The 27,552-nt window shown below is 58.7% G+C and overlaps 4 protein-coding genes across 4 annotated transcripts in view; 2 read left to right on the top strand and 2 right to left on the bottom strand.

Moving 5' to 3' along the window:
- The first annotated feature begins 401 nt into the window (after positions 1-401).
- On the top strand, positions 402-3,809 carry OAZ1 (ornithine decarboxylase antizyme 1). Its single transcript, XM_029218496.1, is given in 6 exon segments — positions 402-610; positions 2,028-2,085; positions 2,087-2,173; positions 2,591-2,763; positions 3,197-3,282; positions 3,508-3,809. Coding segments are annotated over 6 exon segments (684 nt in total). The 5' UTR covers positions 402-464; the 3' UTR covers positions 3,642-3,809.
- A 1,503-nt stretch (positions 3,810-5,312) lies between these two features.
- Positions 5,313-11,039, bottom strand: PEAK3 (PEAK family member 3). Its single transcript, XM_029216858.1, is given in 7 exon segments — positions 5,313-6,414; positions 6,417-6,579; positions 6,582-6,968; positions 9,385-9,543; positions 9,545-9,637; positions 9,693-9,883; positions 10,654-11,039. Coding segments are annotated over 7 exon segments (1,263 nt in total). The 5' UTR covers positions 10,736-11,039; the 3' UTR covers positions 5,313-6,226.
- Positions 11,040-20,198: 9,159 nt separating this feature from the next.
- Positions 20,199-22,218, bottom strand: LINGO3 (leucine rich repeat and Ig domain containing 3). The gene has a single exon (XM_029218443.1). It carries the CDS (start codon positions 22,164-22,166, stop codon positions 20,295-20,297), a length of 1,872 nt encoding a protein of 623 aa, XP_029074276.1. The 5' UTR covers positions 22,167-22,218; the 3' UTR covers positions 20,199-20,294.
- A 3,720-nt stretch (positions 22,219-25,938) lies between these two features.
- Positions 25,939-27,552, top strand: part of SPPL2B (signal peptide peptidase like 2B) — a 36,770-nt gene continuing 35,156 nt past the window's right edge. Inside the window, exon 1 of the mRNA XM_029218448.1 lies at positions 25,939-26,166. The gene's annotated coding sequence lies outside the window, so the exon portion shown is untranslated. The remainder of the gene's footprint in view (positions 26,167-27,552) is intronic.

Genomic DNA, 27,552 nt, shown 5'->3' with positions numbered 1-27,552 from the left:
GCGAGTCCCCCGAAAGCGGGCACAGCGACACTCCCCGGCCCCCAGGCCCGGCTGCGGAGAGGCGCGGGGCGGGGCGGGCGCGGGGCGGCGCGGCGCGGCCCGCGGCGCGCGGCGCGCGTTCCCGACGCCACGCCGGCCCCGCCCCCTCCCGCGCGCCCGCAGAGCTACGACGGGGAGCCGGAGGGGGCGGGACCCGACGCGTCCTGCTCAGTCCGAGGCGCGGCCCCACCCCATGTCCCTCGCCGTCTGCCAGTCAGACGCCGAGAGGGGCGGGCGCGCCTGGGCTTCCTGATGGCCCCACTCCCTCGTGCGGCCGCGTTCCCGCGGCGTGGGGGGGCGTGGCCTGGGCGCTGTGCGTATAAAGGCGGGCGGAGGCGAAGACGCCATTTTGCGAACGGCGAGCAGCGGCGGGGCCGTGGAGAGGCGCAGCGGAGGTTTTCCTGGTTTCGGACCCCAGCGGCCGGATGGTGAAATCCTCCCTGCAGCGGATCCTGAACAGCCACTGCTTCGCCAGAGAGAAGGAGGGGGATAAACCCAGCGCCACCGTCCACGCCACCCGCACCATGCCGCTCCTTAGCCTGCACAGCCGCGGAGGCCGCAGCAGCGAGAGGTGAGCGCCCCGCCCCCGCCCGAAGCTTCCAGAAGCGCCGCCGCGCAGGCCCGCAGGGCCCTGGCCGCGGGGCGCCACGGAAGTCCCGGGAGCGCGAGGTCCGCCCCTTTGTCGAGGCCACAGTCGCGCCGGGGGCGGGGTGGGGGCGGGGCGGGTGGGGGCAAAGGGGGTCTCTGATTGGATTGAGGGGCCTGCAGGCTACTTGGTCGGATTGGGGGAGGGACACGAGGATTTCCGGTTGGATTGGGGGTCGCCAGGGAACCTGGTTGGGTTTGGGGGGCACGGGAGTCCACAGTCCGGTCTGGGGGTGCGAGGTTCCGGGGTCGGGTTTGGGGGGCCGGCGGGTCGCGGGGATCTGCGCTTTGCGGGCGCGGAGGTTGTGAGCGCTCAGCGGAGCGGCCCTTCCCCCATCCCGCACCCCGACGTGGCCCCGGGACGCGGCCGCCCTCGCGGTCACTTTTCAGCCCCGAGGATGCGCGGAGCCGGGCCGCGCCACGTAGACGGCGCTCGGGGCCCTTCTCGGCGTGGCTGCCGGCCCGCCTCTCCCCCGTAGGACGGCTGGGCCGAGGGTGGCCGGGGCCGGGGGTCCAGGTGAGCCGCGCTCGCCACGGATCATGAGGTCTTAGACCACGGCCCCGGGGGTGCCCTCGCGCGGGTCATGAGCCAAGATGCCGCCGCCCGCGGGTCGGGCGCCCCGGATGGGAGCCGAGCAAAATGGAGGCGACCGCGGGGCCTGTTGACATTGCGCAGCAAATGGCTGCTGGCGCTGCCGGCTGCGCGATTGTGAAAACCTCCCCCGGGGCCGAGGGCCGCTCTGCCGAGATGACGCAAGCGGAGGCCTCGGGGTGCGCGCGGGAGGGCGTCTGCGCGGGCTCGTCTCCTCTGCGCCTGCGGGGACGCCGAACGGGTCCCGCACCTCCCGGCGGGTGCCGACAACGAAGGAGCCGCAGCAGGGGCTGCTTCAGTGGAAGGACGGTTTTGCTGGACTCCTAAGAAAAGGCTGTTAGGGCTTCAGGTCTGCTGGAGACTGCAGAGTGGAAAAAGGGGAAGCTGAAGCGCTGGGCTTAGAAGTGGGAAGTAGAACCTGGCGCAGGGCTGGATAGGGCGACACTTAGTGCTGGTCAGAAGATAGTTAAAGGGCAGAAGAGGCACTCAGGGGACCGGTTGGACCTTTAATCAGCGTCACCACCCGAGGAGGTGGATTTGAGTGGTCTCTTGTTCCTGTGGCTGCTGACCCGACGGAGGCAGATGTTGACTCTGCACCCGGTGTAAACATTGCGCTTGAGAGAGGGAGGCACGTCGCAAGGACCTGGGCCCTGGTAGGCCTTGGTCTTCTGCTGGCCTTGCTGGGCTCGGGGCCCTGTCAGCGGAGGCGGGGCGTCTCCCCCAGTGCTGCTCACCAGCGCCTTTTCTCCAGTTCCAGGGCATCCATCAACTGCTGTAGTAACCTGGGCCCAGGGCCTCGGTGGTGCTCCTGATGTCCCTCACCCACCCCTGAAGATCCCAGGTGGGCGAGGGAATAGTCAGAGGGATCACAGTCTTTCAGCTAATTTATTTTACTCTGTAAGTATTCTTCTTCCTCGGACTTCTGGGTACCTGAGGTGGCGGAGGGGGAGAGTAGCCAGACCCACGAAATGTTTTATGCACCTGTCGTGTGCCAGGAACTCTCCACATGGTTTTCCTGAATCCAAGATGGAAGGAACAAAGGTGCAGACTGCAGCGCAGGCTTTGCCTGAGCCTCTAGTAGCTGTTGGCGCCTCCTGTTTGCGCCTCAGCTTGGGGGTCCTGCTCTGGCCTTGGGCGGAACCACCGTTCCTCAGAGGCCCGGGAGGCCCTGCACCCCAACAGCGCTGCAGGGCGTGGGGTGAATGGTCATATGGGTGCTTTTCTGGGTTTTCCAAACTGTCAAGAGTAGCGAGGGGGAAGATCCCCAGGCTGTGAAGGCTGGCGTCCAAGGTTGGGTTTGGTCTTCTTCCACAGGATAATCGGCTGAATGTAACAGAGGAACTAACGTCTAATAACAAGACGAGAATTTTTAACGTCCAGTCCAGGCTCACGGATGCCAAACACATTAACTGGAGAGCGGTGCTGAGCAACAGCTGCCTCTACGTTGAGATCCCAGGCGGCGCTCTGCCCGAGGGGAGCAAGGACAGGTGAGGGCGGGCCTGTGTGCGCCTGGGGGGCAGAGCAAGGCAAACCGTGTTTGCACCTCAAAGTTGGACTCCAGAGGAGGGAAGCCTGAGTCAGGAGCCAGGCAGTGGTTATTGTTTCCGGGGTGAGGGTTCCCCTTTTAAGCAGTGGACCAGCAGTATCACCCAGGGGACTCCAGGGGCCATCTGTGGTTGTCACATTGTGGGTGTTGCTCCTGGTGTCACGTGGGTGGGGCCAGGGACACCCCACAGTGCCCAGGACAGTCCCCCAGAATGACTTGGCTCCAATGTCAGCAGTGGCAAGGCTGACCCTGGATTAGACCCGGGAGAGGCTGGTGCTCCCAGTATGCAGATGAGGCCACAGACAGAAGTGGGAGAGCTGGGCTAGGGCCCCTGTGGGGCGGCAGGGGCGCGGGCCCTGACGCTGGAACCTCAGCTTCGCAGTTCTTCTCGAGTTTGCTGAGGAGCAGCTCCGCGCTGACCACGTCTTCGTTTGCCTCCATAAGAACCGCGATGACCGAGGTGGGTGATCTCCACGCGGGGGAGAGGAGATGGGAGAGGCTGCCCACTGCCCTGGAGGCCAGGCCTAGGGTGGGGTCCATGCCGTCCGGGGGCTGCACCACACCCTGTGAGCAGCCCCCTTGCCCTAGACTCGGGCCTTTTGTCTCAGGCGGTCCCTGGGCCGGCAGGGCTCTGGTCCCTGCAGGTGGATGGGGTGGTTCTGACCTGATGGCGTCTCCTCTGCAGCCGCCTTGCTCCGTACCTTCAGCTTTCTGGGCTTTGAGATTGTGAGACCGGGGCATCCCCTTGTCCCCAAGAGACCCGACGCTTGCTTCATGGCCTACACGTTTGAGAGGGAGTCCTCCGGTGAGGAGGAGTAGCGTGATGCCCCTGAGGCCCCTGGGGCTCGATTGCAGACCGCTCCGTGTGCACTTGCTGCCGTGCTTCGGGCGGGTGGTGTGATCAACTGCGTGCTGACCTGCGTCAGCCTGCTCACCTGCTGGGTTTGTCCGCATGTCGTAATTGTGCAAATAAATGCTCACTCCAAATTAGCCGTGTATTTCTTGAAGTTTAATATTGTGTTTGTGATACTGAAGTATTTGCTTTAATTCTAAATAAAAATTTATATTTTACTTTTTTATTGCTGGTTTAAGATGATTCAGGTTATCCTTGTACCTTGAGGAGGAGTTTCTTATTTGAAGTCTTTTGGAAACAGTCTTAGGTCTCTTAACTTGGAAAGATAGGTATTAATCTACCCTTCTATTGCTCTCAAAAATCCAAATAAAACGATTGCCCTTCCAAGACCTGTGTTGGCTCAGTGGTGTTGACAGGGGCGCTGTCCGAAATGGAGAGCAGGTGGAGGGGTGGCCCGGGGCCAAGGGGAGAGGGGCCTCAGGGTTGCCTGGGCTTCAGGGAGCTGTGCGACCCCCCTACACACACTTCCTTCTTTCTACAGAGGGGTGGGGAAGCCAAGAGCCCGGTCTCACCTCTGGCCACAGCCAGCCTTGGTCTCCTGTGGGCAGCCCGGCCCTGGGGCTCCACCCTGTCTGCTCCTTACCTCGCCTTCCCGCCACCTCCTGCCCCACCCCACACCTTGGGCCGTCACTCGCCTTCCCCAGTGCCATTCCCTGCGGTGGCTGAGGCCTGAGGCTGGCTGGAGTGGCCTGGTTCCAGTCTGAAGCTGTTTACTGGGTCCTGGGAAGTGGCGTGGGGCGGGGCAGGGGCTGCCCGGGACTTTTCCAGCTTGGGGGTGGGGTGGTGTTTAGCCGTGGGCACCCCGCCCTTTAGCCTTTGTACAGTGTCGTGCTGGGGCAGGAGCGCTGCTGGTGGGTGCCCTGGCCGGGGCAGAGGTGGGGAGGTCATGAGACAGCCAGAAGGCAAAGACACTGCAGTGGCGGGGGGCTGGGGTGAGGTGGGGGGTGGAAGGCGGAAGAGCTGCGGGGCTGCAGCGCCACCTGCTGGCTGCATCTGCGAGCGTGGCCCGGCGATTGACGAACAGGCTGCCAAGCGGGTATCTTAGGAGGATGGAGTTTAGGGGGATTCAAGTGTATTTGGGGGTTGGGTGGGCTATTCAGCTACCTGAGTGATAATGGAGTTGGCTTTCAAAGGTCTGGGGAGACAGCTGGACACACTCCAGTCCACGTCAGCAGGGCAAGGGCCGAGAAAGGGGTTTGGAGTCGGGGTGTTGGAGGAGGTACAGGAGTCTGAAGCAGAGGTAGAGGGGAGGGTGTCTGCAGTGGAGGGAACAACGGGCAAGGCCTGGAGGCCAGAAAGCACCCTCACAGATGGTGATGTGGCAGGAGGGGCTGGCCAGAGAGCATGTAGAGCCTTTAGAAGAGCCCCATTGTACTGTGAAGGTACTAGGGAGCCATGGGAGAGGTCTGAGCAGGAGAGGGCCCTGGTCATACCTGGGGGTCAGAAAGTTCCCCCCAGGATCGCCATGGTAGGGTTGGGGTGAGTGAGGGGGCATGACTGGAGACCCCAGGCTACGGCAGTGGGACCCCTCAGGGCTCCTGTGTCCATTTTTCAGAGGTATAAACCGAGACCTCATTCTCTCCCTCAGGTCCCCTGATGTGTACCACTTTGTTTATTCCATCAATTAAACGCCTAGCGTGTGTTCAGCCTGGCCCCTGCCCTCAGGGAACTCACAGCCTGATAGGTGAGGTGAACAGGTGACAGGTAAAGAGATGAATAAATACTTCCAGGTGGTGACAAGTGCTCGGGGAAGGCAGGGCGCGGAGCTAGAGAGGGCCCAGGAGGGGCAACTTTGTTTGCTTAGAAAAGGTGAGTGAGATTTGGACAGTCTGGCAGAGGGAACAGGCCATGCAAAGGCTTGGTGGCTGGACGGAATTTAGTGCCACAGAGGAACAGCAAGGAGGCCACGGTGGGTGGAGGGAGTAGGGGGTGCAGGGCATGGGCACGTTTGGGCAGGTGAGCCCAGACCCCACTGGGGTGGGCTGGCTGTCTCAGGTTCCAGGGAGCCTCCCTCCTCCTGGAGGCCCCAAGCAGTTCTTGACAAGGTCGTTCACAGCACAAGGGGGTGTTCCAGGGCCAGGAATGCCTCTGATAACACCATTCGGAGGAGTGTCCACACTGTCATGGAGACAGTGGCCATCAGACCCCAGCATTAGAAGGGCATCCTGGCTTCTGCTGGAAGGCGGTGGGAGCGGTTCTACCCACTGGGAGAGACATTTCATTAGCTGTCGGGGGGTTCCACACCTGGAAGAGGGGTGGGCACCTCTGGCATCAGAAAGGCTCAGCAGGCACTGGCCATTAGCCCCGAGCCCTGGAAGGGGGGCACCTGAATTCTTAGGGGGCCTTGGGCCCAAGTTCTCAGCTGCATCCTCTGCTGGCCTCCTGGTCCCTTCTGGAAGGGTGTGTCCACCCTATCACCAGCCCCAGCCCTGGGAAGGGGGACCTGCCTCCTAGAGAGGCCCTGGAACAGGTGCATTGCTTACGGGAAGGATCAGTTACACAGCAGCTCCAGGGCGAGGTACAAGGAGTCCTCGGTGGCCTTGGCCAGGTATTCACAGCACAGCCAGTCTTCCAGGCTGGGCACCTCCCCACCAACGGCCCGCTCGGCTAGGTGCAGGACCAGCAGCGCGCGGCGCATCCGCAGCCAGGACCCCAGCGGGGCTCCGCGGCCGCGCAGCTCGGCCCGGGCCCCCAGAGCAGCACCGCGCCGCGAGTCCCGGCCTCCCAGGGCTGCGCGCGGGCCAGCTGGGCCGCCAGGTGCTGCAGGCCCACGGCCAAGGACGTGGCCAAGGTTGCGCCCGGGCCAAGCAGCTCTCGGAGTGGGCTGACCAGCTGCCGCGCGTGGGCGGCTGGGGGGCCGCGGGGGGGCCGCGGCCGAAGTCCGCCAGCAGCAGGCGCTGGGGCCTGGCGGCTAAGCAGCCCCGCGGTGCCGCCAGCATCAGGTTCTCGGGCCGCAGCCCGCGCCTCCCTCCGGGCGCTCCAGGGCTGCAGGAGCAGCAGGGCCACGGCCTTGCGAACTCCTCGGGCGGCTGCGCGCCTGTCTCCACAGGCCACTGGACCACCGTGAGCTCCGGCACCTCCGCCGCCAGCGCCACGGGGCTGCTCCAGGGCGTCTCGGGAAGTGCGCCCTCGGGCGCCAGACCACACAGCTCCTGGTGGTTGAAATGCGGGGCCAGCTAGGCCTGGGGCCCTAGGCCACACGGGTGGGGCTCGTCAGCTCCTGGCTTGGGCACCTGCGGGACAGAGGGACGCTTCAGAGCTCCCCGCCACCAAACCAGCACAGCTTGCCCAGTGCCTCTACCTGTTCTGAAGACTTCCCACCCAACCCAACCTGCCCACCATCGCTGTATCCCTCCAGAAGCGGGGGGTTCGTGTTAATTCGGATGTTGGTCAGCAGTATGATTTTAAGGAAAGCTACACCAGGGAGGATAGTGTTTAGGGGATCGGACTTCCCACTCTGCCAGAGGGGCAGATGCTTGCCACTTGGTAGCAAGGCAGATGACAGCTAAGGTGCCAGAGCTGGGCTGTCCAGTAGAAATGCAACTCGGGCCATGGTGTAATTCAAAATTTCCAGTAGCCACATTTTAAAAAGTGAAAAGGAGCAGGTGAAAGTAACTTTCTTTCTTCTTAAAAAAAAAAAATTCACTAGTTTTATTTTTTAGATTCCAATACAATTGAAAACTTACAGGATTTGTCTTTGTCTTATTTCACTAAGCATAATACCCTCCAAGTCCATCCATGTTGCTGCAAATGGCATTATTTTGTTCTTTTTTATGGCTGAATAGTAGTCCATTGTAGATATATTTCACATCTTCTATTGAGGGACGCTTAGGTTGCTTCCATGTCTTGGCTATTGTAAATAATGCTGCTATGAACACTGGGGCGCATATATATTTTCTAATTAGCGTTTTCAGTTTTTTCTGGATATATACCCAAAAGTGGAATTGCTGGATCACATGGTAGTTCTATTTTTAGTTTTCTGAGGAATTTCTAGACTGTTTTCCACAGTGGACGCACCATTTTACATTCCCAACAACGGTGTACAGGGTTCCCTTTTCTCCACACCTTCAACAGCATTTGTTATTTGTGGTCTTTTTGATGATGGCCATTCTGACAGGTGTGAGGTGATACCTCATGGTGGTTTTGATTTGCATTTCTCTGATTAACGATGTTGAGCATCTTTTCATGTGCCTGTTGGCCATCTGTATGTCTTCTTTGGAAAAATGTCTCTTCAGGTGTTCTGCCCAGTTTTTAAAAAATAAATTTATTTTTATTTTATTTTTGTCTGTGTTGGGTCTTCGTTGCGGCGTGCGGGCTTTCTCTAGTTGTGGCGAGCGGGGGCTACTCTTTGTTGCAGTGCGCGGGCTTCTCATTGCGGTGGCTTCTCGTTGCAGAGCACGGGCTCTAGGGGCATGGACTTCAGTAGTTACAGCATGCGGGCTCAGTAGTTGTGGAGCACGGGCTTAGTTGCTCTGCGGCATGTGGGATCTTCGTGGACCAGGGCTTGAACCCGTTTCCCCTGCATTGGCAGGCGGATTCTTAACTGCTGCGCCACCAGGGAAGTCCCCTGCCCAGTTTTTAATTAGGCTTTTTTTTTTTTGATACTGAGTTTTATGACCTTGAAAGTAACTTTCATAATCTATTTTATGTAATCCAATTTATCCAAAATATTATAATTCAACAGGTCACCAAATGAAAAAAGTATTAGTGAGACGTTTTACATTATTGTTATTATTATTGATACTGAGTCTTGGAGACCCGGTGTGTATTTGGTACTCAGAGTATATCTCAATTGGCACCAGCCCCACTTCAAGTGCTCAGAAGTCACCCATGGCCAGCAGTTGCAGTACTGAACAGCAAAGCTCTTTCTAGAAAGTAGGGGAGTATCAGCCCTGGGGATTACATTTGAATCACCTTGGGGCAGGGGTTAAAAAGGACAGGTGCTGAGGTGGGGCTCTGGGAGTGTGATATTTAAAAATAAACTCCCCAGGGGTCTCTGAGATGGATGGAACCAGGACAGAGCTGCCAACTAAAGAACTCACAGCCAGCAACAACTTACTCCCACCATGCTCCGGTCTGTAAAATGGGTCCATGATAACACATTCTGCCGAGTGGGTGAGGTTCCTCCAAAATGGTGATGTGTCTGACACTTGGTAGTCTGGTTTATTTGATGGGAATCTTTTTTTTCTTTTTCTTGGTGGTGCATAAGACAGAAGCATCTTATAACGAAACGTGGTGATTCTTGCATGAGGATTAGCTGAATGAAAGTGTCTAAAAGTCCTTAGAACAGCACAAGACATGAAGGAACAGTGCTCAGTATATTGTGTTGAAGATGATGATGGAAAGTGGGAGCTATCAGCCGTCTGTGGGTTTCTCGCGCCAGAATTCACGGGTGAGTGAGTTAAAATGCAGACTACTGGGCCCCTGAGAGTCGTGGGGGAGAGTTTAACAAGACTCCCGGGTGATTTGAATGTAGGTCACCCCACACCTGAGAAACGCGGTTCCAAGGGCTGACGGTGTTAGTTCGTATGTTAGTTGCAAAATAAGCAATTGGGCCTCAGTCTAAAGAGCCCTGGGCCACGCCTTGGTCGGGACACCGGGGAAACCTCCGAGGGGGCGGGGCGAAGGCGGGGCGAAGGCGGGGCTCACCTTGGCAGCCAGGAGGTGCCACGCCTCCTCGTCCCTCCGCACCAGGCGGTGGTAGAGGGCGTCCCAGCTCTCCACGCAGGGCAAGCTGTCCAGGAGGCGGAAGCGATGGCCGGGGCGGCAGGGGCCCGGGAGGCCCCCCAGGAGCCGGGCGTGCAGCCGGAGCGTACACGGCGCGGAGGCCCTCCAGCTGCCGGGCCTCCAGCGCGGCGGAGAGAGAGGCCCAGCTCCGTGTCCAGCGAGCAGAAGGGCAGCTCTGCAGGGCGACGGGCTGGCCTCGCCCTGTCGTCGCCTGCCTGGCTCTCGTGTACACTGCGGGATCCCAGAAGGGGCTTCTGAGGCTGCCCTGCTCGAGTGGGGCCGGGGCTGGGGGACTTGTGGGTGGGCAGCGACTGGGCCCTGGTCAGGGCCTTCTTGGGCAGGGGCTGCGGGTCAGTAGCGGGGCGCTCAGATGTCCGTGAGCAGCAGGCCTTGGAGGGCAGCAGGCGGGCACGGACCTCACCTGCTGGGGGAGGGAGTGGGGGAAGGGCGTGAGGACACGCAGAGTGGGGTCCTGTGCGCATGGCTCCACCCTCAGCCATAATTCCTTCATCTCTAGAATGGAAACAATGGGGAGCTCCCTGGTGGTCTAGTAGTTAGGACTTGGAGCTTTCACTGCCGTGGCGCCGGTTCAATGCCTGGTCAGGAAACTGAGATTCCACAAGCCACGCAGCACGGCCGAAAAAAAAAAAAAGGAAAAAATACCAACTCTAACTACCCTATGCCCTGTGGGGTCAGGATGCCATCTCCAATTTACAGATGAGGAAACAAAGGTTCAGAGGAGTGACAAGTCAGTGGCAGAGAAACATCTGGCCCAGCACAGGTGACCCCCACTTCCCTATGTGGCTCTGGGCAGGTGACTGAGCCTCTCTGAACTCCAGTTTCCTCATTTTTAGAAGCTGGTTATCCAGCTTTTTTTTTTTTTTAAACAAAGAGTTTTATTAAAGGTAGTTAAAAAGCTGCTATAGGACTTCCCTGGTGGTCCAGACTCCACGCTTCCAATGCAGGGAGCACAGGTTTGATCCCTGGTGGGGCAACTAAGATCCCACATGCCGAGCGGCAGGGCAAAAATGAAAAAAAAAAAACCCAACAAAAAATCCCTGCTGTAATCTAGTTAAACCATCATGGGGCAGAGCGTTCCTTACATGGTAATGAAACACCCAACCTTTCTGCTCTGGCTGCCTCACCGACCACCTGTCCCACCCCCACCCGGGGCCCCTCCCAGGCTCTCACCAAGGTTGCTGTATGTGGGCTGGGTCAGCCAGGTCGGGGCGTTGGCCCCGGGGGTCTCGGTGGGTGGCTCTGGGCTGCTCATGCTGCTGGGGGAAGGTCAGAGTGCAGGGCATATGTGGGAGGGGCCCAGCACCTGCTGTGTGGCCCTGGGAGGGTTGCTTGACTTCTCTGGGCAAATGTCGCCCATCAACCTTTCAGGGCGGCGAGAAGGACTCTGTACTTCTGTGACATGGACAGAATGTCCAGCTGTGAGGACGAGACCTCAAGGGGGTGGGGGAAGAAGCTGGGGGCCGGTGACAATACCCAGGGAACCCATGCTTAGGCCTTGTCCCCAGAGCTCAGCCCCCTCAAGCTGTGTGGTTGCCAGCAGCAGCCTGGGCCCTAGCCCTGCCCCACCCAGATTCCAGGTTGCCCAACCTTGAAAAGCAGCTGCTTCTGCCCACTCCCTGCCCCAGTGCCCCTCTAGGAGCACCCTAGCTTCAGGACCAGAGTGACCTGGGGGCAGGGGGATCTTGACAAACCCCCAATAGCTACAGCCCCTGGCCTCCCGGACTGTCTGGCCGGTTGCTGGAAACGCCCAGGCAACTGTTAGACCGCAGGCCCCGGCAGGAGGGGGAGCTTTCTGCATTACTTCCCCATGAAGGCCACCCGCTTCCAGGGCTGAAAGCGGGTGGCAGGAGACGGGAAGACGGGCGGAGGTCCCAAAGTTTACACGCGGTGGGTGGCAGAGGGGAGCCCTGAGAGATTGGGAGGATGGAGACTTTTTAGACTCCCCCGCCTTTGGGGAGGGCAGGGAACCCCAGCAGTGACTGTTTAGGGAGAGATTTGACCAGGTGACCCTTTCATCTGTGGCTTTCACTTTCTCCAGAGCCACTTCCCCTTCTGCAGGATCATCTGAGAAGCCTCCACTGCGCGTGCCCCCACCTCCCACCCATCCCAGGACCCTTGGCAGGTACTGCTCCATCTGAGCCCCAGCTCCGCTCTGACTTGCTGTGTGATGTTGGGCCAGTCACCACCCCTCTCTGTTCCAGCAAATAAAGTGGCTCCTGCTTGCTGCCTCCTGACAGCCATAGAAGCTGGATTTTTCTTTAAAAATTTAATCAACTCACTTCCCTTCCCCCCCCCCCACCTTAATGCATTGATTCAGAAAAAGGCATTTGATATAGAATTACCATACACAGAAAATCAAGAAGGGTGAAAATCCAGGGAAAGCCAGACAGTGTGAAATTCTAGCTTCAGCACACACTGTCGAAGCTGTCTGGGGGCCTGAGGCTTGCCCTACCTGCCCGGAGGCATGAGAGGTGTCTCAGCTGAAACCCAGCCTCTTCCCCTCTGTAATGGAAGAACCGAGAAATCACTGCAGATGCGAAGATGCAAAGACGTTCTTGCTTCCTAGCTTGAGTGTCTTTCATGCTGAGTTTCTCCCTCCGCCCCATCTCGTTTCCCTTAGGGGCAGTGAGCACAGAGAGGGCTGGAGTCCATGCATGGTCACATAGCAGGTCCAGGCTGGGCAGAGGGGTCCACAGGCCATCGCTGGGTGCCCCCTGGGTGTGGGAAAGAAGACAGATCCATCTCACGGAGTCCTCCAAGTGGGTCTCCTGCCGCAGTTTGGGCCACACTGACCTGCTAACAGCCAGCTTTTCGAGCGTGAGGGTCTGTAACTTGATTCAATATTTTGTCTTTCCCAGCACTCAGCTTCTGTAATTCATAGAATTTATACTCTTCGTCTTAATCCATGGGGCAGCCTGTGATTTGGGCAGATTTCAGAATCATGCAGTCGGAGAATGGCAGGCTCGAGGAAGGATTTGCCAATTATATGGGACAAGGATTCCACAAATCCTGGGCTGTTCCAGGTGGAACAGAAGGGACCAGAGGTGCCAAGGAAGTGGCCTGCTCACTGCCCAGACCCCTGCTGACCATGAGTGCTTATTCTTTCCTTCAGGAGACCCTGTGGGGTCACCCAGCTGGGCCACGCCTCCCATCCAGGACTAATTAGGGTGAGGCAAGCAAGGCACTCACCTCAGGCACAGAATTTAAGGTGATGCCAACAAAACAAAAGAAAAAAACCATCAAGGTGGAGAGACTTCTGACCTTTTGCTACCTCTTGAATTCGCGAGAACAGGACGTTGGTTGGTGATGGCCGTTGTGACCGTGACACTTGTGTTTTCCTCCTGTCGCCCTCCCGGGCCCCCCGCCTGTGCCCCCTCTCAGAAGGGGCACCTGTACTTCCTCTGTGCACGTGTGGCCAGCCGGCCACCCTGAAGGTGTTCTGAGTGTGCTGCTGTCAGGGAGCCCGAGCTGCCTCTCATCTGGGCCCGAGTTGGGGTATGGGTGCTCTAGCCCCTGGGGGGCCCCCGGCACAGGAGCAGGTGCTGGGAGACGGGAGCCACACGGTGGGACAAGTTCCTGGTGGCTCCCGGCCAGGCCAGGATGGGGCAGCAGTGAGACCCCCCCCCATCCTGTCCCCTGGGCCTGCAAGAGCCTCACCTCGGGAGAGCAGCAGCCCCTACCTGACCAGTGCGGAGGGGCTGACCACAGGGGTGTGTACATCTTCTCCCACCCACCGGCAGGGAGAGGCTGGCTGCCACCCATGGGCTCAGCCCTGAATCCCACCCTACCCTCACCTCTCGCCTTGGGCTCCCTGCCAGCCTCAGACACCTCTATGGGCCCAGAGCCGCACTCACAAGGCCAGGCCGAGCTCGAGAGGTCGGCCCCACTGTCCTCAGCCTGCTGCAGCCACAGGGCTGGACCAGTGGCTTTATCTTCTTCGTTTTGCTTCAGGTTTTTATTTCTTTCTACTTTAAGTTCAGACCAAAAAATTCCAGAGTCATCCCCTACCCCTACCCTCTACCCCTCCAGACACCCTCCAGCTGAAACCAGAGCCTGAGTTCAGGGACCCGAGTGGTGGGTGTCGGGAGTGAGGGCACGAGGGCCACGCGGGGCCCTGCTGAGCCCTTGGGGTGCCCCCGGCCTCGGGCCACTCCTCTCCGCTCTGGGGACTCGTGTTCCAGCAAGTCGGGCGGGGCCCCTGCAGTGCTTCTGCTCTCCCGACCCCCCTACTCCGTCGGCACTTAAGCCACACGACAGAAGTCTGTAGCGGGAGCTGCACACACGCCCCTGGGCATGGACCCCGGTGAAGCAGGTGGTTCAAGGCAGAGCTTCGGGGACTGGGCGCAGAGGCCCTCACTCGACGACCTTCGTGCGATGTAGTATTGTACCCACCTGAGTATTATATCATACATCGAGCCTGCTCTGTATTTGAACAAGAAAGCGAAACACTAGTTTCCTATTTAAGACTTTAAGGGTTTGTGGGGCGGGCGGGGTTAACACGACACTTGGTTTTGTTTTCCTTTTCCTTTGGTTTCACGCGGAGTGCGAGCTCGTGAGTGTGTGCATTGATGTGTGTTAGAGCCTCACCAGGAGATTAGGCTGTTGGAGGCCAAAGGGCGGCTCACAGTTCTCTGCTTTAGTCGCTGAACTCCTGAATCTTTTGGAGAAACAGGAAACAGAAAATAGCAGATGTCATGTGGAAAGAGGATAAACAACGACCAAAAAAAAAAAAAAAAAACCTCACACCCAAATTCACAAAACCTATTTTTTAAACCAAAACACATTTTGAATGCGTATGGAACCTCACTGGGCTCAGAAAAAAGATACTAATATATTTATCTCATTGTTTGTTTACATAAACTTTTAGTTTCAGACCTCAGCAGATAAAAGGCCAGTCCCAGTGAATCCCAGCTTCCGCCGGAGCCCCTTCTGAGTAGGCCCTGGGGCGGGCGTGGAGGCCCCTGAGCCCTCCTCCCAGCCCGGCCTCTCCCAGCCCAGCTGGCACCAAAGAGCCTGGGCCCGTGCTGGCCCGCCCCAGGCCTCCTGGCCAGACCCTGGCGGTCCTGCCAGCTGGCACAGCAGGGGTGGCTGTCACTTGTGGCCGCAGGACCTGAGCCTGGGCTTGGGCCCTTGGGATGGAGGTGCGCCCCCATCCCGCTGCTCTGCCTGAGACCCTCGGGTGTGTTGATGTGAGGGTCCCTCTCACGCCAAAAAGCCAGGAACTTTGCGCAGCTCCGTGGGCTCCAGTGGGTCACTGCCCCCTGGGGACCCCCACCTCCACCCCGGCCGTGGGAGGGGCTCACTGGGCAAACACTGCACGGATGGTGCAAACGCTCTGAGCAGTGTTGTTTTTGTATCAATGTCTGTGCAGTGACGAATGTATTTATTTCTCAGACTTGGGGCGAGCGAGCGGCAGACCGGGCTCCGCCACCGCAAGCTCCCGCTAGACCCAGCCCACCGCCGCCGGGGCTCCTCCAGGATTGCAGAAAAGGTAAAGAAGGAAAGAGGAACCTTTAAGCAAATACGAATCTCAGACTCGCAGCATAGCCACACACCTCAGCCTGTGAAACGAACAATCTGGACCCAGACGGACTTTCAGAACCTCACACAGCCGTGGGCTACCCTGACTCCCACCGGTCAGAATGCACTGGACTGGCCGTGTGCAGGAGTGCGATCCACCAGGGACCCCAGCCGCCCTGCCCGTGGCTGTCCGGAGTCAGGGTAAGGCCTGGGCAGCCGGGAGGGCAGGGTTCAGGGCAGAGGTGGCCACATCCGTCCCGTCCCCTTGGCTTGGTGGGTGGGGGGAGGACGAAAGCAGAGGCGCCAGGCCTCAGAACAGACCAGAGATCCCAGCCTTGCCGGCCCCCTGCAGGGACCAAGGCCCTCGCTCTTCCCCAGAGCCAGGTTGGGCATCACTGAACCTGTGAACCCGATGCCAGGAGCGGGTGGTGGAGCGGGGCCTGACCTCAGTCTGACATTCCAAATCAGGGGGTGGGTGTGTGCTGTGGGGACTGAGGCTGCCCGGGACCCCCTGCCTAGGACCACCCACCCTGCCCTGGGCTTGTCACCCCACTTTAATTTTCTACCAGGAACCCCTCTCCCTACCTCGCCTTGCTGTTTATTGCTGTAATTTATTGACCTCAAATATGCTGCATAACAGACCTCACTCAGGGCAGGGAGGATCCCCAGGGCTCCCCGCCTCCACTTGGCGGGGCCCCGGGGGGGCCAGGTGCTGAGGGGAACCTCTCTGTCCCCCACGCATCACTTGCTTTCCCCCTCCCCTGTTGGGGGACCCCAGGTTGGGCACTGGCCCATTCACAAATACCTCGAGGGGGAGGGCGAGGGATGGGGTTATAGCTGTTTTGTTTACCAGGAAGTGGAAGAGGGATCATGTCCTGCTACGCGCCCTTCCCAGGAAGGGGGGACCGTGATCGCACCCCTGTACTGGCCACCGCTACGGTCAGTCATCACACCGAGTTCACTTCCCTCGAGAGTTTGGATAAATTCAGGTCAGAGCTGCAGGTATGCAACCCTCAAGTGTCATAGTAAAGCAGTTCACCGATCTCTCCATTTAGAAGTGTGCAGTCTTAATGTACAGTGATGAGAAACTGTTATTTTATGATCTTTTCATTAAAAGCGTGATTGAAAAAAAAACAATAACCCAGTAATCAAGATAAATAACATTGTAATATAATAATGTAATATTAAAAAAGATCTTATTTGCAAACTATGGCCCTCGGGCTGGCCGGCTGTTTTTGTAAATAAAGTTTTATTGGCACCAGGGCCAGGATTCGGGTGTGGGGAGTGAGACAGGGTCATGCCAAGGCAGAGTGGATCCTGTCTTTATCTAAAGGGTTGTGGACTCAGGGCATGAATTAATTTTGTTCATAGAATATTGATCTTGATGACTGAGTTCTGGATGCCAGGGCAGCGCCTTACTTGCCTGACCCTGAGGTGGGGTTTGGGGGTGGGCAGAAGGGCCAGGCTGGGACAAGCAATGACGTCCCTGGGGACTTCTCCACCCAGGACAGGCAGGGTGGGGGGCAGCTGGTGCCCAGGGACCCCCCTGCCTACCTCAAGATGACCCCTCCTTGGAGTGGTTGGGGGCCCTTTGTGGGGGAGGAGAGCAGATGCCAGCTGACATCTGCTCAGCACCCCAATGTGCCTACCACCCCACTGAGCCCCAATGGACAGTCCTCCCTTAAGGCCTAGAAATGGGGACCGATTGCCTCAGCTCACCCTGAAAAGTGGCCCCTGTGTGTCAGCCCTGGCCGGCCGCCCCACACCAGGGTCAAACCCTCTGCAGATATCAAAGCTGTTCTTTTATTCGAGAAGTGTTTTTGGAGCGCTGCGGGAGCTGGGGCCGGGCTCTCTGCATCCCTGGCATCGCCCTGAGCAAGGGCTCGGGATGCCAGATCTTCCCGAATTTCTCATGACTTCGCATTTCTGAGAAAAATGCCTCAGTTTTTTTGTGGCACGCAGGGTTACAGTTCCCAGAGATGTCCATCTCCAGAACCTGTGAATATGCTATGTGGCACGGCAGGGGGAAGTGAAGGTTGCTGATTAGATGAGGATGGGGGTGACCCTGGATTCCCAGGGGGCCCAGCGTCATCCCAGGGTCCTTATAAGAGGGAGGCGGGAGGGTCAGAGGCAGAGAGAGACGGGAGATGCTGCACTGCGGGCTGTGAGGATGCAGGTGGGGCCGCGAGCCAGGGATGCGGCACCTCTAGAAGCTGGAAAAGGCGGGAACCGATGCTGCCCTGGAGCCTCGGGAAGGACCAGCTGCCAATCCATTTTAGACTTCTGAGCCCCAGAGCTGTCAAATAATAAATCTCAGTTGTTGTAAGCCACTAAGTTTTGTTACAGCGGCCCTAGGAAGCTCAAACAGTTCCCTGCATAAAAGAGGACCATAATCCTCCAGTTTATAGATGAGCACACTGCACAGAGAGGGGCAGCGACTTCCCCCAAGCCACACAGCACTGAGGCCACAGACACCCCTCTGCGGGGCCCCGCCTTGGGTTTCTAGCCACCAACGGGGTGGGTCCCCCTTCAGCTGCCCTTGGCCAGGGGAAGCCCCAGGGGAAGAAGCTGCCAGCTCCAGAGGCGCAGCTGGGAGGGAGGGAGTCTGCACCTCATTTCTCCTTTCCTCCCTGCCGCTGGCTTCGCCCCTGGGCCAAGCTCAGGGCAAGAGTTCCCCTGGACAGCCCAGTGCCACTGGTCCCTCTCAGCACCCTGCTTCTCCCTAGCTGGGGACTTGACTCTCCCTTTGCCCACCTGTAAAATGGGGTCATAACAGGACCCAGCTCACGGGGGAGTGAACGCAGGCAGCACAGGGAACAGCGCTGGGAACAGCACGGGCACTCCTGAAGTGTGACCTCTAACCTTATCCACAAATGCCCTATGACTCAGGGTCAGCTCTGGTGCTGAAGCCAGGCCTCTCCCTCAGGGACCCCCAGCAGCCCCTACTTTCTGCCCCCATGCTTCCCATGAGAATTTTAAAAAACCCTGAAGTTTGTTATTAAGTTGGTTTCATTTTTATTGGATTCCAACCAAATACAGCCAGGTAGGGGTGGGGGGCAGGGGCTAAGGATCTTGGTTGATGTTGGGACAGGGGGCGGGCAGAGGGGGCTGGGAGATCTCAATATGCTGACATTCTGTAAGTCCTAACACTGCTGAGAACATACTCCCTCCTGTCTTGATGATGTTAAAGGCACTTGGATGTCGTTTTGAGGGGCCCTCGGTGTTGTCGTGGCAACCAAGGTCAGGAGGATGCTAAGGGAACAAAACTAGTCCATTCTATTCGACTCTGTGTAGGGCTCCTGGACACCCCATTCGGCCCTCACTCACTTCCTGCCATGAATGGGGTTGGGTGGGGTCCCCACCCTGGCTGGCTGTGGTCAGCAGCCTGCCACACAGCCCTGTTGGCCCATGTGCACACTGTGGAAGCGGGATCAGGGCCTCCCGATGCTTCCAGCCCAGGGAGAATGGCCAGTGTCCCCTTCCACCTTCTGGCTGAATCCTTTGTGCAAAACTTCCAGGAGGGACAGCTTTCTCTCTGGCTCATCTCAGAAAGATCTTGAGGGATCCAGAATCCAAGTCAATCACCAAGCTTGTCCACGGGCCTGGCCTCTACGTATGTAGCAATAGGTTTGACCGTCAGACCCATTTTATAGACGTGGACACCAATGGTCCAGGTGGTCCTCGGTTGCCAACAAAGATTACACAGCTGCGAGGGCACAGAGCTTGCTTTGAACCTTCTTACAAGGTCCTTGAGAATACTGTCTAACCTCCCTTCTGGCCAGGGCCTGGCCACACAAAATTTGCTGTGCCCCTTCCCCCAAGTGATGCCCTAACTGTTATCTGGCCGAGGTAGAGAGTCGGGGCAAGGACCAGGCTGGGCGAGGCAGGGTCATGTATGGTCCCCGTCTGGTATCTGAATACTTCTGCAAAACCTCAACTCCTGCTTGCATACCCCCAGTGACTGGGAACTCAGTATCTGTAGAGCAACAGGGCAGTGACCTTAGGGAAGCTCTTCTTTCACCTGAGCTACAGTCTTCCTGTGACCCTCTCTACTCTTTGGCCCAAGATCTGCCCCAACATTGCAGAGACCAAGGTGCCTCTGTCACCTTCTCCCAACGACCCAGGTCCAGGCCTCCCTGTAGCTTGAACCTTTGTTCTGGCCTTCCTCCCCGTCGCTGCCCCTTGCATGCCCATAACAGGGACCCTGAGAACCGTCCACGCTCTGGTCTCCTTCCCGAGGTGAGCAATGGGCCACGGGGCTGGGCAGGGGTGCTGCAGACTCGGGATTGAAGGTCACTCCAACTGGTCTGCTGGAGAGAGACACCTGGAAGCCATGCTCCTGGGCCAGGGGCCAGGACGGCTGTCCCTCCTGGGCGGTGAGGGCAAGGAAGCAGGTAGCAGCTGTGAGGGATGGTGGGAGGAACCAGGGCAATGGCTTCTCCTAGCGGGCAGCCCACCCTGCTTGGCCAACAGGTCCTGGCGGGTGGGAGTCTGGGTGCAGGGGCATCTGGGCCAGCGGGTCAGGGACCATCCTGCGTGCTGGACCACCTCAGGGTGAGCCTGACCTCCTCAGCGAGACCGTAGCGCAGCCTCTGAGATCTGCCCCAAGATGGCCAGCTGAGCGGGAGTTGGGTGTGAGCTGAATGTCTGGGTGTGAGCTGAAATGTGTCCCAAGTGTGAGCTGCCTGGCCCAGGTGTGCGCTGGTCTCTCCCCAGAGCCCTGCGTGCCCTTGGTGAGCTCTGGAGCTTGGGACACCTGCTCAGTGTCAGCTGGGTGTGAGGTGTGTGTGTTCCACTCTGGAGCCGTGCGTCTGGTTTTATGTTCCGGGTGTGCGTGTGTGCTCTGGTGTAGGGACGGGGGCGGGGTGTGTGTGTGTGTGTGTGCAGGTGTGAACAGTGAGGGCTTTCACATGCCCCTGGTGACCAGGTGTAGACCATCTCCACCAGGTGTGAGCTGTTTATGCCCAGGACCCTGGGCCTCTGAGCACCCCCCGCCCCCTGCCCAGCTCAGCGACCACACGAGGGGCAGGAAGACAGCGTGAAACCCTAAGAAAACGCTTAAGAAACTCTGCAAAAGATGCATCCTGATGAAAAAACAGTCTTGTGGTTGGGTCTCTACAAAAAAGGGGGAAGTTCTGCCAGGAGCCGGCTTGCGGCCGCCCCCTACGGGAAATGCATAGGTGGTAGTCAGATGGGCCAGCCACGGGCTGGCGTGGATTTGGGCGGAGACGGAGACGCGGCCTCTGGCGCAGGCGCGGCGGCGGGGGCCGCGGGAGGTGGGTCGGGGCCTCTCAGATCATCTTCATGTTGAACTTGCGGGCGCCCCCCTGGCCGGCAGCCGCGGCGGGCCCGTCCACCTTGCGGAAAGAGTACTCCACCGAGAAGTTGTTCTTGTGCTGCCCGCGGCCGCGGCTCCACACGAAGAGCAGCAGGAAGCAGAAGAGGACGACGCCCAGGAAGGTGATGCAGCCCATGGCGGTAGACACCAGGATGGTGGTGAGGTCCAGAGGAAAGCGCGCGGCCGCCTGCGTGTCGTTGCGGCCCTCGCCCGGGGTCCGGTTGGCGGCTGGCTCGGGCTGCACGCTCAGCGTGGCGAAGTAGGTGTCGTTGCCCCCCGCGTTGCTGGCCACGCACGTGTAGGTGCCGCTGTCCCCTGGCCGCGCGTCCCGGATCTGAAGCGTGCCGCCCGGCAGCACGCGCGCCCGGCCAGCGCTGGCGGCGGTCACCGCGCGGTGGCGCGGCGTCACCCAGGCCACGGTGGGCGCCGGCTCGCCCTCGGCGCGGCACTGGAAGCGCACGTCGTCGCCCGCGGCCGCCGTGACATGCTGCAGCCGCCGCTCGCGGATCTTGGGCTTGCGGCACACGAAGTACTCGAAGAGCACCGAGTCCGGCAGGTTGCGCAGCGCGTCGCCGCGGACCTCGGCTGGGGTGGCGCAGGCCGGCAGGCGGCCGTCGAAATTGAGGGTCTTGCGGCGCTGCACGATCCAGAGCAGGCGACAGTCGCAGGCCAGCGGGTTCCCGTCCACGCGCAGCGTCTCCAGCGTGTTGACCGAGTGGAAGGTGCTCTCCTCCAGCGTGGACAGCAGGTTGTTAGAGAGGTTGAGCAGGCGGATCTGCCGCAGCCCCAGGAAGGCCTGCGGCTCCACCACGGCCAGCAGGGCCCCGGCCAGGTGCAGCTCACGCAGGCGCACCAGGTCGCGGAAGGACCCTCGCGGCACCGTGCTGATGGGGTTGTGCGAGAGATTGAGGCAGGTGAGGTGGGCCTGGTGGCGCAGGGCGGCGGCCGGCACGGCAGTGATGTTGGTGTGCGTGACGGACAGCGAGGTCAGGTTGAGCCCCCTCAGGCTACCGGCGGCCACCTCCTCCAGCAGGGGCCAGTTGTCGATCTCCAGGTGCAGCAGGCCCGGGAGCCGCTGGAAGTTCTGGTCCTCCAGGGCGGCGATGGCCAGGTGCCGCAGCCGCAGGGCGCCCAGGCCCCGCAGGTGGCCCAGCGACTCGCCCGACAGCGCCGTCAGGTTGCAGCGCTCCAGGGTCAGCTCCTCAAGCGCCAGCAGCCCCGCGAAGGCCCGGCGCGAGATGAACACCAGGTCGTTGTCGCCCATCTCCAGCCGGCGGAGGCTGCGCAGGTCCTGGAAGGTGTAGTCCAGGAGGATGACCAGCTTGTTCTCGCTCAGGTCCAGCAGCGTGAGGTTGTCCAGGTGCGTGAAGACGCCGGGCGGGATGAGCTTCAGCAGGTTGCCGCGGAGGCGCAGCTCTCGCAAGCGCGGCAGGTTGGCGAAGGCGCCGGGCTCCACGTGCGCGATCACGTTCTCGCTCAGGTCCAGCTCCTCCAGCATTGGCAGGGCGGCCAGGTCACCCGGGTTCAGGCAGCGGATGCGGTTGCGGCTGAGCTCTAGCAGGCGCGTCTCGGCCGGGATGCCGTCGGGCACCGCGGTCAGCCGGCGCCGGGGACAGGCTACTGCGTGCATCTGCACTGTACACTCGCAGCGGGCCGGGCAGCCCCCAGCGGGGGGCGGGGCCGCGGGCAGGAGCAGGAACTGCAGGCTCAGGACACACAGCCAGCAGGTCATGGTGCGGAGCCTGGGCCTAGGGCCGCGCCACCATCCTCGTGGGCACCTGAGGGCGGGGGCAGCGTTAGCACCCGTATCCCGCCATCCCGCCATCCCTCCACCCCGGCCCGTCCCACCCCATCCTAGTAGCTAGCTCAGGAAGCGATTATCCACCGTGGGACCCGGGATCCCCCTCTGGGGTGTCTACCCAAGGGCTGGGTAGGGAAGCAGTGTGGATGGATGATCAGGGTCCATGGAGGGGGTGACTTCAGACCAGGACAGGTGACATTTGGGCTGAGACCCTGGGCTGGGTTGAACTGTGTTCCCCCAAAAGAAACGTTCAAGTCCTAACCCTGGTACGTGGGAAGGGGGCCTCGTTTGGAAATAGGGTCTTTGCAGATGTGAGTTGAGACGAGGTTATATTGGATTAGGGTGGCCCTGAATCCAATGACTGATGTCCTTATAATAAGAGGGAAGTTTGGACTCACACATAGATGCACACAGAGGGCAAAAGGCCGCGTGAAGATGGAGACAGAGGTTGGAGGGATGCGTCTACAAGCCAAGGATGGCGGGGGCCCCCAGAAGTTGAGAGGGGCAGGGAGGACCCTCCCTTGGAGACTTCAGAGGGAGCATGGCCTGAGACCCCCGGATTTCAGACTTCTGGCGTCCAGAACTGGGAGAGCATAGATTTCTGTTGTTTTCAGCCGCTCAGTCTGTGGTACTTAGTGTTTGGCAACAGGAAGCTAATACAGACCCAAAGAATGACCAGGAAAGGGCCCATGGGTGTTGCAGAAAGAGGGTTCCAAGCTGGGGGAAGAGCCAGTGCAAAGGTCCTGAGGCTGAAGGAGTGGCTGGTGAGGCTAGGAGTACAATGAATGGGGTTGGGGAGTGGGAGATGCACTGGAGGGTTCAGGGAGGCTGGATGATGTGGCTGGGGAGGCCCGGAGGGACAGATGCCAACACGCCTGGGCCTTTGCACCTGCGCCTTCCGAGTTGCTCCATCTCTCCTGGCAGCCAGCTGGCCCTCCACCCCCTGTCCCCGCACTCTGCTGGGCTGCAGCCCGGATCCCGGGGCCAAGGTGGGTGGGGGTGGGGAGGCCATAGGCAGATGGCAGCCTGAGGGTGCTGCTCCGTTGGCCAGGCACCTATTTTCAGCATCTTAGCAGCTGAAGCCCCCAGGCATCCCCTGACTCCCCCTGACACATGCTTGCTGCCTGTTTCCTCACTGTTCCCACAGGCCCGGCTCAGCAAAGACCCAGGCTGTAGATTCTCATCTGCTAAACAGCGGTGAGGCCAGCTCCGGCCTTCCTGGGCCCTTTTGGGAATTTTAGGTGAGCATTAACACACACAGAGCCCCGAGTAACTTAATGCCAGAGGTGAACCATACGTCACTGGGGGGGAGAGTTTGTATTTTGCAGGTGTCATCAATTTAAGATGAGGTCATACTGGAGCAGGGTGGGCCCTGATCCAATGACTGGTGTCCTTATAAAAGGGGAAATTTTGATGCAGACACTCAGGGAAGATGGCCACGTGATAACAAAGGCAGAGACTGGAGTGATGCATCTATAAGCCAAGGGACACCAAAGATTGCCGGTAACCATCAGAACCTGGAAAAAGCAGGGAAGGATCCACGCCTAGAATCTCTGGAGGAAGTACAGCCCTGCTGACACCTTGATTTTGAACGTCTGGCGTCCAGAACAGAGAGAATAACTTTCTGTTGTTTTAAGCCACCATGTTTGTGGTATTTCACTGTGGCAGCTACAAGACCTGACGGAATATCCATGGATCCGTAAGAAAAACTCACACATGGGAGCAGGGTGAACAAGGAGGTTTGCTGCAGAGTCGTTTGGAACAGCAAAAACTGGGACTAACCTAGATATCTATCAGTAGGGGATCAGGTAAATAAATTGTGGTCCGTGCCTGCTGTGGAACACAGGGAGACTTGTATGTACCAGTGAAGAAAGACAGTGATGTAGTTATATGGGGGGGGGGGTGAATAAAAATCCCAAAACTAACCTAAGTGTCCATCAATACGGGATTAGTTAAATAAACTGTGGTCTGTGCCTGCTGTGGAATCAAGGAGATCTGTGTGTACTCAGTAGAAAAAGAGAGCTGAGATCTAGTTATATGGAGGACAAATGGAACTAACCTTAGCACCCATCAATAGGGGATCAAATAAGCCAAAATCTATGGTTATTGTGGAACGCTGGGAGATTCAAATGTACCCACAAGGAAAGCTGGCTGAGGTGTAGTTCCACAGGAGGCCAGGGGGAATCAAGGTTGCCAAACAATCGCAGACAGCACAATCATGGCAAAATAAAACCAAACACCAAACTCAGTTCTTGATTTGGGTGGGCACATAAACACAGGCGCAGGTGCCCCTGAAACACCTGGGAATTCACGCATCGTCCGGGACAGCACTGCGAGTGGCGGGAAGGGAGTTGCCGTAGTGGAGAGTGTGGTCACATCATGAGGAAACCGAGGCGCCCCTGGCCTCCAGGAGGTCACAGGTCTTAGCTCCCTGTCCCCGGCTGGGGAACCTAGCAGGGAGGCAGAGGGAGGGAGTGAGAGGCATCTGGTTGTGCCTTCCCACTGCAACTGTCCTTAATCCCGACCTGGGCATTGCAGGGAACATAATCCTTCCCTGAGGCAAACTCCTTTCCCAGGCTCTTTTTCTAGGTCATTCTCTCCCGTGTAGTTGCCCTGGAGAGCATGTGGAGAGGCCGTGTCCCAGGAGGGGACATGACAGTCAGAATTGATGGTTCCCTGTTCAGCTGTCTCTTTTCTAGGTTAAAGGGGCTCTGAGGTCACTCCCAGGTCGCCATCCCAGCCCAGGACGCTCCCTGTGGTCAAGGGATAACTGTCCCCCAGCTGGGGATGGGGCACAGCTCATCAGCAGTCTGCTTTGGAGGAGCAAGGCCCTCCCTGGCTCTGCCCCAAGAAGGAAATGGCTGGTATTGTTCAGCCCCCCAAACAGACTCCTTGTGGGGTCACAGCTGCCTGCATTGTGCCTTCTGCAGGAGAGAATTTCACGCGCCCAGCCCCTCCTTGCCTTCCCCTCCTCCCTCTCTCCCCCTCGCTCTTGCTCTCTCTGCTCCAGCCCCACAGGCCTCCTCGCTGTTTCTCCAACATGCCTGCTATGGTCCTGCCTCAGGGCCTTTGCACGGGCTGTGCAAGACCCAGACCACTGTCCCTTCATGGCTCTCTCCCTGACTTTATTTGGGTCTCGCCCCCAGTGTCACTTCCCTGGTGACTCTCTGCACTAAACTACCCCTCCCCTCCCCCCAGGCTCTCTGAAATGCACCTTAAACCCTGTTCAAAGCTGGTCTTTCTTCCTGGACTGGAAACATCATCTTCATCATTATCATCATCTTCATCAAAATGGCAAACTCTGGGGGCTTCCCTGGTGGCGCAGTGGTTGAGAGTCCGCCTGCCGATGCAGGGGACGCAGCGTTCGTGCCCCGGTCCGGGAAGATCCCACATGCCGCGGAGCGGCTGGGCCCGTGAGCCACGGCCGCTGAGCCTGCGCGTCCGGAGCCTGTGCTCCGCAATGGGAGAGGCCACAACAGTGAGAGGCCCGCGTACCGCAAAAAAAAAAAAAAAAGAAAAGGCAAACTCTGCTATAGGCTCTGCTCTGGGCCAGCCCTGGGCTAAGGCTCTACCTGGATCGGCCCATTTAATTCCCACAACAACCTCACAGGGGTGGGTCACGCCCACTTTACAGGTGGGAACACTGAGGCTCAAAGCAACATAAGTCACCCGCTCAGGTTCACACTACACGTCAGAGGTGGCAGGGGATAGTCTCGGAGTGAGGTGGGGTGGTGCTACACCCTGTAACACTCGCTAATCTTTTTTTTTTTTTTTTTTAACAGAGGCAGGAGAGGTTCCTGGCAGTTCATTCAGCTAGAATTCAAAATACGGCTCTGTTTTTGCTGGACCTGTTTTCATCGTCACCTGCAGAGATCCTGTAACACTGGTCTCCTCTCATTCGTTGATTCCGTCCATCAGTCAGTCAACAAACATCTACTGTGCCAGGCATTTTCCACGTGCTGAGGACACACAGTGCGTGAGACAAAGGGGTCAGCTTTCTTGGAGCCCACAGATAATAAAAGAGGTAAGTAAATACACTCTCTCCCACCTTAGGTGGCCATAAGTGGAGAGAAATAAATCCAGGAAAAGGGCGAAGGGGGTGTTGAGGGGATTGCAATGATCTAATTTGCCAAGAAAGGGACATTCATACAAAGACTTAGGGAGGGAGAAAGGGAGCCGAGCGGGGCGGGGTGGGGGGGCAGGCAGCAGGACTGGGCCATTCAGCCACGGAGTCCGGGGTCAGGCGCTGCAGAGAGAGGAAGGTGGACTTTTTACAAACTTAAATTTTTTTTTTAAGTTGGAGAGAATTTAAAAAGAAATAGTTGTCACAGAACAGTATCAGGAAGGAAGTACTTAAGTGACAAGAGGCCAGCACGGCCAGGGCACAGCCACTGTGACACAGTCGCAGAAAGGCCGGCAGAGACCTCGGTTCTGACGCGCTGTGTGACCTCTAATGAAAAGTGCGCCCTCTCTGAACTTCACCTGTCAAAGGGAGCAAGTCCCGGGGCGCCCTCGGAGCACTCGCGCTGTAACTGCTCCTGGGATGAGAGGATAGCTGGTCCTTGGCGCCCAGCGGGGGCTGCTCCAGCTGTGACCCAGTTTGTGAGCTATAACCTCTCCCCCCAGCATGGGCCTGTCATCTCCGTGTGGGGTGCGTGGACTCGCAGCTGGGCTGGAGCTTGTGATGCCTCCCCCTCCACTGTGGAAAGGTCTGGTCTGGGCGAGGGAGCAGCGGGGACTTGACTCTGTCTCTAGCAACCCTGTTCATTCACTTACCTCGACGTTGGCTGGACTGGGAAGCGGGAGAGCTCGCGGGAGGGTGGTCTCGGTGGAGGGCTGGGTGCCCTGAGCAAGTGAGTCACCCTCTCTGGGCCTGTTTCCTCGCGTGGAGGCCTGGGCCTTGAGGTGGGGTTAGAAGGCCAGGATCCCAGGTCCTGATTAGGGTGGGGGTCTAGATTCCAGTCCTGCTTTTGCTGCTAAGTTTTTAGGGCATCGGGTCCATTTCCTGAAAGGTGGTGAGAAGGCCAGCCGGCTGTGAATGGTGGTGGGAAGGGCAGGCGGGGGGTGGGAGGGACAGGTCTGGCAAAGGCCACTCAGTGGGGCCATGCTGGGTGGTAAAATGAGGCCATGTGGACAGGTCCATGTTGATTCTACACCTTCTCTGCCCCTTCCCTCCTCCTTGAGGCAGGGGCCTTGGGGGAGGTGACACCCACAGGGCGGTCAAGGTCACCACCTGCCCTCCAGACACTCCTTTTACCCCCAGGGACCTGCCACCCTGTCCGCCCAGGACTAAATACCATCTGTTCACTGATGACTCCTGACCCTGTGTCTCTCCTGAGCTCCAGCCCTGGGGACCAGCCACAACCCTGACATCACCCGGAGGCCCCGCAGTGTCCCGACGTCACCCGTC

This window comes from Monodon monoceros, unplaced genomic scaffold (assembly GCF_005190385.1).
Source record: "Monodon monoceros isolate NGI ecotype Baffin Bay Population unplaced genomic scaffold, NGI_Narwhal_1 Super_Scaffold_12, whole genome shotgun sequence".
Lineage (NCBI taxonomy): Eukaryota > Metazoa > Chordata > Mammalia > Artiodactyla > Monodontidae > Monodon > Monodon monoceros.
This window is presented reverse-complemented; position numbering and strand designations above follow the sequence as displayed.

What these genes read in the sequence shown, in the direction of transcription:
- LINGO3 (XM_029218443.1), bottom strand. Translation starts at nt 22,166, where the DNA reads ATGGCGGGATGGCGGGATACGGGTGCTAACGCTGCCCCCGCCCTCAGG.